The following is a 12,642-nucleotide window of genomic DNA, read 5'->3' on the forward strand; positions in this document are numbered from 1 at the left end:
CAGATCAAATATTCACATATCCCTGTGATTTCCCAGATGAAGGTTAGTTTTAAGTAACCAACAGTTTAATGTTTAACAGTTTGCAAAGAACTCATGATTGTATCTTAATTTAGTTACTTGGTGTTTGGTAACGAAGGGCTTATTTTGCATCAGCAACACTGATTCAATGACAAACAAGTCATTCATAAGAAGACAACTGATGGCACCTGTATTAATAGCAACTAGTTTCTAACTAATTAATCATTTGATTGTTAATCATAAATATAATAATATGCAGTCATTCATGCAATGGTAAGCAAATTCCTTATCCTACTAAACAGTTACTTCAATTAGGGTACAATATTCAGCAGTCAGATATTCATTTATCAATCACTGGACACCTATTTGGAAATTGAAAACAAAGAAACATTTTAGCATTTCATCAATTATTAAATGATCTATATGTAGCCAGAAACGTAATCAGAAAGTAGCAACATAACTTGTCAAGGAGTATTAACCCAACTCCAACCACTGAATCTGTTGAGAGCCATAGAAGTATCGAGGAGGGGTTTTCCAAAATTTTTGGAGCCAGGGACCCCTTGCAGATTTTCTAAGGACCCCCTAATAATTATATCAGTGTTTAAGGCTAAAGTTAATGTTGGTGGGAGAATAATGAACATAATGTATAAGGTGTATAAGTCACACTTTACTATTACTTTCAAAAACAAAAATAAAATGAATGTTAAGAAACCCAACAGACATTATAAATGCTATAAACATGTATTTTTCTTCCCCAACTCCAAATGGCATTAAAAAAAAAGCATGTATCTATAAAATAAAAATAAATTATACTGCCATTCATTACAAACAACAATTATTTTAAATGTTAAGCCTATAACAAACCTATTTAATGAAACTGAAACTCGTGGTGGACTCACATAGGCCTCTCATTCAGTGTGAATTGTTTCTATTAGTTAATTGTTAGACGCAGTGTAACATTTGGTTGCTAAATGAGTATTTAGCCTATTACGTAAAGAAGGCTTTGTACTTCTCTTGTGTCCGAATAGCTACTTAAAACAGCATCCTTCACAAAAAATGTGTTTGGAAAAACTCCACGGCATGGTGCGGGAGGCGCCGGTGCGAACACTTGGGATTCTTTATATCAGCCCAAAAAGATGTGATATCTGTCAGATAAGAGCAAGACATCATTCAAAACTATCTATTTTTATTTTTGTACCTTTCAAAATAACAGTGAAACATTGCTCGTTTTGTAAAATACAGAAAACAAACAAAATGTGCTTGCCGTCTCGGTCTCTGTGAACATCTTCCTGAAATGAAGAAAAACTCAGCGCTACTGCAGACAGGAGAAATATATTAAGCCTATAGAAAACTTAAAGTGCCCGATTTTAAGTGTTTAGGCTACGTTTTGCTTATTTGACATAAATGCATTATATGAGACTCACGTTTCAGAAGATACAAAAAAACGTGAGTTGCAGTCCGGAAATACAGTATAGCAAATTATTTTGCAGACCCACTGGCTTTGAGTCACGGACCCCAGACCACGAAAACCCCTGGTATAGAGGACACATACACATTAAGAATAGGCTATAGTAACAAATCTGGGCAAACTAGGCAGCAATCAGAGGCCACATTTTTATGATGTCAGCATGTAGACTTACAATATTTTACAGTATTTTAAAAATACAAAACACTAATTATTTTGATACAAAATATGAAGCCATTTTCATCAACCCTGTCAAATACAAATTACAAAATATATTTGTTTTATATTTGAAATACGTATTTGAAATAGATGAATAAATGAATAAATACTGCCCATCCCTGGTCTTGAATAGGCAGATGTCCGTAGATATACAGTATCTCGTCTGTGTAGTGATGCAGTGGATGTGTGATGTGCTGACAATACTTGTATAGGCCTAATTTGTGGGATTTGTGATATGTGTGTGGTTCTATAATAAACATATAAAGCGAAATTATTTTCATTATAATATCATGTGATTATATGTTTAAATTATGCGTGACTATTCCTAAACACATCTTGTGTGAGATGTGATTGTTGTCAATTTAAAAAAAATAAAAAATAAAAAATAAATCCAAAATATTTGTATTAAAAATGTATGATAAATGCATTTTTCAATTGGAACTAAATAGCAAGTACTTTGAGTGTCTTGTTCATCATATTTATTTCCATATTAAAGGTGCAATAGGTGGGTGTCTTCAGAAACATTTTTTGTTATGCTGGTTGAAAGTCTCTTCACATCCCAATAGCAATCATTAAGTTAAGTGGTCTAAATGTATTTGTCTGTATTTATATATTCTGTAGAAGGCATAGGATCAAGAAATGTTCGTCCAATCAAAACGTTCGGTCCGAGCATTTTAATATGCTTTCCTACCTGCCTGTCAACGTATGTATTAGCATACCTCTGCGCACCCGACTATTCCTAAACACATCTTGTGTGAGATGTGATTGTTGTCAATTAAAAAAAAATAAAAAATAAAAAATAAAAAATAAATCCAAAATATTTGTATTAAAAATGTATGATAAATGCATTTTTCAATTGGAACTAAATAGCAAGTACTTTGAGTGTCTTGTTCATCATATTTATTTCCATATTAAAGGTGCAATAGGTGATTGTCTTCAGAAACATTTTTTGTTATGCTGGTTGAAAGTCTCTTCACATCCCAATAGCAATCATTAAGTTAAGTGGTCTAAATGTATTTGTCTGTATTTATATATTCTGTAGAAGGCATAGGATCAAGAAATGTTCGTCCAATCAAAACGTTCGGTCCGAGCGTTTTAATATGCTGTCCTACCTGCCTGTCAACATATGTATCTGCATACCTCTGCGCACCCGGTTCGCGCAGACAGGATACGTCATCAGCGCGTTCACGCACGCTGTGCAGACAGAGCGAGAATGGCAGACAAACATACTTTCTCTTTCACTTTCACATGATGTAGCCCAGCGGTTAATCCAGTCCTCGCGCCAGCTCGTTAGAAGTGAGCTACGTGCATGAACTGTGTTCCGATCGATATGATCCCTACACAGTGTTCATTGCTCCCTACTCCCTGAGCAGGGGAAATCCGTTGAAGTTTACTTCACTTCGGAACATGGGCTGGAATTGGGAACCGCTGATGTAGCCTATTGTAGTAATGTTGTCTCCGGTCTGTGAGTGTAAATGCGTTCAGGGGGCGTGGCTTTGGACGGCGATTGCGGGGAGGGTGGGACGTTCGCTTTCAGTGCTATCAGGCTAAAGTTAGCATTTTCCAAGATCTCCTACTGCACCTTTAAAGCAACGTTAATTATTTATTTTTTATCAGCAACACAGCGCATGAGTGAGAATAACACGATATCCGCCTTTGATCAAGTAGGTATCTGCTCAACTTCGAGAGGGCAGAACTGCGTCTTGACTGCGTTTATTTCACTCCTCCCCTCACTGCAGCCGCCTACTGTCGCCTACATTTCAGACGAGGCGCATCTCAAACAAACCTTAAAGGGGTCATATGATGCGATTTTCAATTTTTCCTTTCTCTTTGGAGTGTTACAAGCTCTTGGTGCATAAAGAAGATGTGCATCTTGGCTAGAGCCTTATCTGTCTGAACTCGTGAGACTCTCTGTAGCCTACTCAGCAGACACAATAACCAGAATAAACAGAACGAAAGAACTATTATAATGAAATAAAATAATGAAATAATGAAATTAAAATATTGGAGTGTCTATTTACACTTAGTGCAAATAGCCCGCCTTGTTGGCAGAGGCTATTGACACTAACTCCACCCACCAATGTGTGAGTGAGAATCATCAGCTCCAGCGGCGCAGATAGTAAAGTGTGTGCCATGGTCTTTTTGACACGATCGAGCTGGGTTTGAAACCACCTTCTGTCTAACTTTTTTCTCCCTTTTCAAATCTCGTATCACATCGTAAAGGCATTTATTAAAAAAATAATAATAATAAGGAAATAATCAAAAAGTTGAAAATAAAGTATCGGATAGGGTTAGGGTAGGTGTTGGGAGGGCTTTATTGTACCAATAAAGCATCCATTTAATAATTTTAATTAAAATTATAATTTACACTCAATACATTATTATTGCTTACTGTTTTATAATGTACTACAATACTGAAGTGCAGATAATTGCCACTATTTGCAACAAGTAGTATACTTGATAGTAGAAATCCTGCTATTTTAACATAGTGTAAATAGGTATTTGCACTTACACCTCGCTTTTTCAGACCGATGAGCTTTGTAAAAATCGACGCGTTTCAAAAAGGCAGGGCATAGAGGAGAAACAATAATGTACAGTATGTGGAAAATAATGTGTTTTTTGAACTTTAAACCACATAAACACATTTCATTACACCAAATACACCAAATAATGTTCTTTTTAGCAGCATCATATGACCCCTTTAAGGCTAGGTGCATCTTGGCTAGAGCCTTATCTGTCTGAACTCGTGAGACTCTCTGTAGCCTACTCAGCAGACACAATAACCAGAATAAACAGAACGAAAGAACTATTATAATGAAATAAAATAATGAAATAATGAAATTAAAATATTGGAGTGTCTATTTACACTTAGTGCAAATAGCCCGCCTTGTTGGCAGAGGCTATTGACACTAACTCCACCCACCAATGTGTGAGTGAGAATCATCAGCTCCAGCGGCGCAGATAGTAAAGTGTGTGCCATGGTCTTTTTGACACGATCGAGCTGGGTTTGAAACCACCTTCTGTCTAACTTTTTTCTCCCTTTTCAAATCTCGTATCACATCGTAAAGGCATTTATTTTCAATAAAAATTAAGGAAATAATCAAAAAGTTGAAAATAAAGTATCGGATAGGGTTAGGGTAGGTGTTGGGAGGGCTTTATTGTACCAATAAAGCATCCATTTAATAATTTTAATTAAAATTATAATTTACACTCAATACATTATTATTGCTTACTGTTTTATAATGTACTACAATACTGAAGTGCAGATAATTGCCACTATTTGCAACAAGTAGTATAAATAGCAGAAAATCCTGCTATTTTAACATAGTGTAAATAGAATCTATAGCTATTTGCACTTAGTGTAAATAGCATCTATCGCTAAGAAAATATGCTATTTTCACTTAGTGTATATAGCGTCTATCGCTAAGAAAATATGCTATTTTCACTTAGTGTAAATAGCCTCTATCGCTATTTTACACTTAGTGCAAATAGCCGATGCCTTAAAATAAACATAGACTTTTGCACACTTTGGGTTTTAGTATGGTCATGAACACCAAGAACGATAACTATAAAGATAACTATAAAGACAATGATATTAGCATCCACACCATTGAACAATATCATCTGTAAGCGCACGCTCATCTGCCTCTTTAAATTCTCAAGCTCATTATAGCAGGATTGATTCTGATTGGCTGTCAATGTTTGTATTGTTCGTCAGATGGAAAAAAATCGTTCTGAAAGTGATTCCAACGATATCGTTTCTGTCACAGTCTTCAGCGGGTGTGCCCAGGATGGCCACCAGATCTAACTATAGTTATCCTCCTAGGTGTGAACGGGCCTTTACATGATTTTGTTCAGGAAAACTCTGTTACAGAAAACTTTGAAGTCTGACAAGACCATTGTCACATTCATAAAAGATCATAAAATGCTGGATTGGTTGGAAGAGGTTAAACTAGGTAAACTGAATGTGGACTTCAAAGATGAAGACAAAAGGTGTGTTTGACTTCATGCTACGCTGCGCAGACCGATTGGCGAGAGTTGGCACTTGCAGCCGGGGGTTGACGGACACATCAAGTCGGACACATTCTGTTCCCTGTAGTGACACTCGCACGGAGTTTGCATACTCCATCACAGATGAAGTGAATTAAATGCTATATTTGTCAAATACACAGACATTTCAGAAATGTTTTCATGAGCAACAGAAACACTTCACATCTTGGAGATGTTGCCACAGGTCTTCTGGATTTAGTCTGTCTCAGTTTGTTCTGTTTCTTCTATGTGACAGTGACGTGGCATCGGCGCTGTCTCAAGTCGGACAAAATTTCTAATCGCCATGCACTGCTTCAAGTCAGCCTCCGATCAGTCTGTGCAGCGCTGCATGAAGTTGAACACATGTATTGTGATTAGTGGCCCAAGGTTTTATGTCTCTGAATTTGTGCCTAATGTGCTAATTATTAGCTCTGAGATTGAAAAGACTCTCCTTTCTCAAAGCCTCTGAAGCAAGGAATCAATTAATTTTGGAATCAACTCCCAGCCCAATTTAACACAAACACAATACCCAGGCTTCATAAATGTTAAGTGTTAAATGATACTCCTGAAATGAATTAAAATGAAATTAATTCTACATATATTTTTGAAAGATCTTATGAAATAAGATCACTTTGAAAAGTGAATGATGTTTTTATATTCAGGTGAACCACAGAGTGAAGAAAAAGAGAAGTTTGAGCCACCTGAGGAAACAAAAGAAGATACAACCCCTAGATCAGTTGTAATTGAAAACATCCAAAACAATGGTCAAGAGTTTCTCACAATGCTGGTGGAAAATGTGCTGAAAGGATCTTCTGTTGAGTCAAAGGACTTCAGCATTGAAACAGTACCAGAGACCAACTGTGCTGTGGTGACATTTTCCGGCATTTCCCGCAAGGGTAATAGGTTCCCCTAATAATCTTCAGAAGTACTTGCAAAATATTAGCCTCTTACTGAGTGTTGTTCACCTTGGGCTTACTTCCTGTTACTTATATCTCATTCCATAGATGCAGAACAGTTCCTTTTATCCTCTCCAAGCAATGGAATAATTAAGAAGAAAAACATGAAAGTCCGATTGCTTGAGATGACTTCAAAGGTGAAAGCTGAAGGCTTACCTCCAAACTCAAACTCTGACTTAGCAACTGTGCTGTGGTGACATTTTCCGGCATTTCCCGCAAGGGTAATAGGTTCCCCTAATAGAATGTACTCTTCAGAAGTACTTGCAAAATATTAGCCTCTTACTGAGTGTTGTTCACCTTGGGCTTACTTCCTGTTACTTATATCTCATTCCATAGATGCAGAACAGTTCCTTTTATCCTCTCCAAGCAATGGAATAATTAAGAAGAAAAACATGAAAGTCCGATTGCTTGAGATGACTTCAAAGGTGAAAGCTGAAGGCTTACCTCCAAACTCAAACTCTGACTTAATCATGCTCTATTTTGACAAATTTGCAGAAGTAGAGGATGATGGGGTAGCATTTGAAACAGATCAGTCAGCAATAATCACTTTTAAAAATCCTGAAGGTACATAAATTAGTTACATTTTTGATTTCTTTCTTGAATTTAATTTTGATAAATGCATAAACTAAACAATGTGTGCTTTTTCAGATGTGCAAAAAGTCCTCAAAGAGCAACATCTGCTTAAAAAACAGCCTTTCAGAGTACTGCCATACTATGAAACACTACAAACAGCTCTATATGGTAAAGACAGACCCACCATGACACTTCCAGAGGCATTTATTGAGAAGATTGATAGAACTGTATGGCACCACTTAAAGGAAAACAGGAAATCTCTGGATTTAGTCAGGCAAGCTATGTCCGGTCATTTTTGTGAGATGGATTTTCAATCCTCAGCAGTGAAGATCAGTCCTTCTCAATCCCTACTTAACAATGGTGCGCAGACAAGAAAACTCATTCAGACATGGAGAGAAAATGCCCTCTCTGTGTTCTTAGCATCAATGTCTAAGTTTAAATCTACTGAGCTCCAAATTCCGAAGCATGCATGGACAGACATACAACCTGAAATTGAAAAAGCAGAAGTGGGAGAGGCTGTCACACTGGTTCCCTATATGGATGAAGGAACAATAGCTGTAGCCGGCCTAAAAGAAGATGTGAACAGGATTGAGGGAATCCTGAAAGAAACTGTTGAGAAAATGACCCAAAGAATTCAAAGAGAGACAGGCAGTAAGACAGATGAAATCAATATGACTCCATCCATTTACAAGCTTGTTCTCTGTGATGGTCTGGAGCAGCAAATTTGTGACAAATTTCCAGAAATGAACATTACATACAATGTACACAGCCGAAAGTTAACCTTCTACGGTCTCAAATATGAGGTGCTGGAAACAAAGAATAAGATACTGCAGGCTGTTCTTAATTTGATTCGTAAACCAGTTGAGCTCCACCAGTCTGTTTTAGATTTTCTGCACACAAAGGATGTAGAGGAAATGACCAGTGATTTGCTTTCTAACAAAGGAATCAATGTGGCGTTAGAAGCTGATGGAAAGAGAGTTTGGCTTGTTGGGAAAACAGACGAGGCCTTGAATGTTGGTGAGAAGCAACTGCAGACAGATCTGGGTCATCTGAGCTTCAATTTAGAAGATCCCAGTGTTCTAGGAAAATCAGACTGGCATGACCTTGTCTCTCGCATAAAAAACACTGTCACAAATGTTACAGTACAGATAACTGTCAACCAGGTGGTGATTTCTGGCTTTGTAGATTGCATTAATGACGTTGAACAAGAGTTATCTAATTTTGTTCAGGAAAACTCTCACTTTGAGAGAACTCTGAAATCTCACAAGACCGTTGTCACATTCTTAAAGGATTATAAAAAGCAGGATTGGTCTGAAGAGGTGAAAGGTAAAGTGAATGTGGACTTCAAAGATGAAGACATTGTGATCAGTGGCTCAAGGCTTTATGTCTCTAAGTGTGTGCCTTTATTTGAGGGCTTGCTTAGCTCTGCACATCACTGCACCATGAAAATAGTTAAACCAGGGGCAAAGAAGTTTTTCAAGGAGAAAGAGTTAATGTGGGTTGCATATGCCAAGACAAATATGAATTGTTTGGTCCAGTTACTAGATGAGTATGACCACCCACATGACACAGTTCAATCACGGATAATAAAACCTATTTATGAATATAAAACACATGAAGGAATGGAGATCACGGTAAACAAAGCTGACATGTGTTCATTTCTAGTGGAGATTCGTAAACCAGTTGAGCTCCACCAGTCTGTTTTAGATTTTCTGCACACAAAGGATGTAGAGGAAATGACCAGTGATTTGCTTTTTAACAAAGGAATCAATGTGGCGTTAGAAGCTGATGGAAAGAGAGTTTGGCTTGTCGGGAAAACAGACGAGGCCTTGAATGTTGGTGAGAAGCAACTGCAGACAGATCTGGGTCATCTGAGCTTCAATTTAGAAGATCCCAGTGTTCTAGGAAAATCAGACTGGCATGACCTTGTCTCTCGCATAAAAAACACTGTCACAAATGTTACAGTACAGATAACTGTCAACCAGGTGGTGATTTCTGGCTTTGTAGATTGCATTAATGACGTTGAACAAGAGTTATCTAATTTTGTTCAGGAAAACTCTCACTTTGAGAGAACTCTGAAATCTCACAAGACCGTTGTCACATTCTTAAAGGATTATAAAAAGCAGGATTGGTCTGAAGAGGTGAAAGGTAAAGTGAATGTGGACTTCAAAGATGAAGACATTGTGATCAGTGGCTCAAGGCTTTATGTCTCTAAGTGTGTGCCTTTATTTGAGGGCTTGCTTAGCTCTGCACATCACTGCACCATGAAAATAGTTAAACCAGGGGCAAAGAAGTTTTTCAAGGAGAAAGAGTTAATGTGGGTTGCATATGCCAAGACAAATATGAATTGTTTGGTCCAGTTACTAGATGAGTATGACCACCCACATGACACAGTTCAATCACGGATAATAAAACCTATTTATGAATATAAAACACATGAAGGAATGGAGATCACGGTAAACAAAGCTGACATGTGTTCATTTCTAGTGGATGCAGTGGTCGGTGTGTGCAAAGAGACCCTCCTACTTGATGGAGGTTTAGCAAAGGCCCTCTCAGATGCTGCTGGTCCTAAATGTCAGGATGCCTTTAAACAGATTGTCAAACGGCAGAAGCTGCCAACAAAGAAAACTGAAGCTGCAGTGAAGATAGTTTATGGGGTCAGTGCGCTTACTCATAGCATGATATCTGGAAGAAGTTCAAGCAGCCAGCAGCAAAACCAAAACCAAGCAAGTTCTTCTCCAAGCCAACACCAGACAACCGCACACTTTCAAGGAGCATCACAAAGTTTTCAGACAAAAGAAGGTTTAACAATAACCCTTATGAAAGGAAACATTGAGGACACAACAGTGAGTTTAATATTATCATACATAATATTATTCGGTGTCTTACTTTTGCCTGAAGCTGAAGTTTTTTTTTGTTTTGTTTTTTTTAATATCACAATTTCTAGAGATGTACTTGAGAAGGGTTGGTGGTTGTTTATGTTTTTTCATCTCCAAAAGTTTCAAAGGGCCCTCTGCCTTTTTAGATTTTTATGTTAGTTTTAAGTAAAATATTGGCACATGATTTGAGCTGACTAAACATCTATAAATATCTGGGGTTTTTTTTGTACAGATGGACATTGTTGTGAACACTCTCAGCAGTGACCTGAATTTCAGCGTAGGCGCGATTTCAGATGCGCTTCTCAAAGCAGCTGGTCCTCAGCTTCAGGTTCTGCTCAATCAGCAAGTCACAGGCTCTGCCAACAATGGAGCAGTCTTTAAAACAGCCGGTGCGAACCTGAAGAACAAACTGGTGTTCCATGCAGTTGTACCCCACTGGAATCAGGGGCAAGGGAATGAGCAGAAGGTAATACTCATTGATTGATTTTTGGTGATTAGTAGCTAAAAAGTCTGATGCTTTTCATGGCATTTTTATTCTCTTTGAGCAGGTGCTGGAGGATATCATGGATAAGTGTTTGGGTCTGGCGGAGCAGCATCAGCAGAGCTCCATTGTATTCTCTGCCATTGGCACAGGAAACCTGGGGTTCACATGATTTGAGCTGACTAAACATCTATAAATATCTGGGGGGTTTTTTGTACAGATGGACATTGTTGTGAACACTCTCGGCAGTGACCTGAATTTCAGCGTAGGCGCGATTTCAGATGCGCTTCTCAAAGCAGCTGGTCCTCAGCTTCAGGTTCTGCTCAATCAGCAAGTCACAGGCTCTGCCAACAATGGAGCAGTCTTTAAAACAGCCGGTGCGAACCTGAAGAACAAACTGGTGTTCCATGCAGTTGTACCCCACTGGAATCAGGGGCAAGGGAATGAGCAGAAGGTAATACTCATTGATTGATTTTTGGTGATTAGTAGCTAAAAAGTCTGATGCTTTTCATGGCATTTTTATTCTCTTTGAGCAGGTGCTGGAGGATATCATGGATAAGTGTTTGGGTCTGGCGGAGCAGCAGCAGCAGAGCTCCATTGTATTCTCTGCCATTGGCACAGGAAACCTGGGGTTTCCAAAGCCATTGGTGGTCTGCACTATGCTGGACTCAGCATTCAAGTTTAGCAGTAAAAGAAGTTCAAAGCATATGCAGGAAGTGGTATTTGTTCTTCACCCCAAAGATACCCAAACCATTCAGGTAGCTGATGTATGATGTCATATCAGTCTTTTTTAGATCCATATGGAATTCCACATCTGCAGATTTTTGACACAGTACAATACTAATGAGTTATTTTCACCTCAGCAATACTATATGTCATCCGCAACAGGTATTCACAGATGAGTTTAGCAAGAGGTTTTTGGGCCAGTCTGCCTCAGCAAGTAACCCCACACAGCCACAGAGCACAGGTGCTCAAACTATACTTATTATCCAAACCATTTGTGGAATCAGTTTTAACTAACTAATCTCACTGTCTTTTAGTGGATGAATAAAGTCAGCCAATTTCTCTTGATAGTATACCTTTCCATAATGTTTATTTAGTTCTGTTGTATTTTACAATGAAATTACAGGCCCCTTCTCAAAGGTCAGAACGGAATCTGGGATTCATGAGACTACCGTGGGAGGAGTAACTCTTCAGGTCCTTAATGGTGATATTACTTTAGAGAAAACTGATGTCATTGTGAACTCCAGCAATACAGAGTTTACAGCGAAATCAGGTAAAGTGACTAATTCTGAATAAGCAGAAGACTGTTAATGCTTTTTATACTCTGACTTTTGCTTTATTTTATAAGATAGGAATGGTTAAGCTAAGAGTTGAGACAGAAAATAAAACAATTTTTATCTCAAATGGTTAAGGTGTCTCAAAGGCTATTTTGGATAAGGCTGGTCCAAACGTAGAAACTGAGTGCCAGCAACACAGTAAGAAGAATGTTTTAATTTCTAAACTAAAATATTTAATAAGAATGAAGTAATAAATAAGTTAAATATTAATGAATCATTTAATAATATTTTCACATGCTCTAAAACTTTAACTTTATAATTCTACTTCATGTGTGTTGCCAGGGACCAAGACTAAGAGTGGACTGATAATGACTCAAGCCGGGAATTTGCAGTGTAAAAAGATCATCCACATTTCAGCACAAAGTAATGCTGTTATGATCAAAAAACATGTTAAAAAGGCTCTGGAAATATGTGCCAAGGAAAAGTTCACTTCCATTGCATTCCCAGCTGTTGGTACAGGTGAGAACAAACTCAAGAAGAAGAAGAAAAAGAAAAATACGCCTGAGAGGGAAAGTGATAGTGTTGTTAATCTTTATGTTAAAAAAATGACTGTCCTGTCAGCGCCGATAGCCTCATGGGCAGTGTGCCAAAATATGACGCTGTTGCGTTACGGGCGTCCTGAGTTCGAATCCTGGCTCAATGACCTTTCCCGATCCCACACCCCCCTCTCTCTCTCTCTCTC

At 38.0% G+C, this 12,642-nt stretch overlaps 1 protein-coding gene across 1 annotated transcript in view; it reads left to right on the plus strand.

Annotated features, from left to right (window-relative positions):
• LOC107754848 (poly [ADP-ribose] polymerase 14-like) overlaps positions 1–12,419 on the plus strand; it is a gene marked incomplete at its 3' end in the record, with an annotated part of 28,542 nt that extends 16,123 nt beyond the window's left edge. The window contains exons 4-13 of the mRNA XM_016571456.1: positions 6,394–6,627; positions 7,024–7,251; positions 7,336–8,423; positions 9,246–10,106; positions 10,372–10,605; positions 11,157–11,378; positions 11,509–11,587; positions 11,750–11,896; positions 12,036–12,098; positions 12,243–12,419. Coding sequence (XP_016426942.1) covers positions 6,394–6,627; positions 7,024–7,251; positions 7,336–8,423; positions 9,246–10,106; positions 10,372–10,605; positions 11,157–11,378; positions 11,509–11,587; positions 11,750–11,896; positions 12,036–12,098; positions 12,243–12,419 — 3,333 coding nt within the window. The remainder of the gene's footprint in view (positions 1–6,393; positions 6,628–7,023; positions 7,252–7,335; positions 8,424–9,245; positions 10,107–10,371; positions 10,606–11,156; positions 11,379–11,508; positions 11,588–11,749; positions 11,897–12,035; positions 12,099–12,242) is intronic.
• Between the last annotated feature and the right edge of the window lie 223 nt (positions 12,420–12,642).

This window comes from Sinocyclocheilus rhinocerous, unplaced genomic scaffold (genome assembly GCF_001515625.1).
Source record: "Sinocyclocheilus rhinocerous isolate Xijiao unplaced genomic scaffold, SAMN03320098_v1.1 scaffold1885, whole genome shotgun sequence".
Lineage (NCBI taxonomy): Eukaryota > Metazoa > Chordata > Actinopteri > Cypriniformes > Cyprinidae > Sinocyclocheilus > Sinocyclocheilus rhinocerous.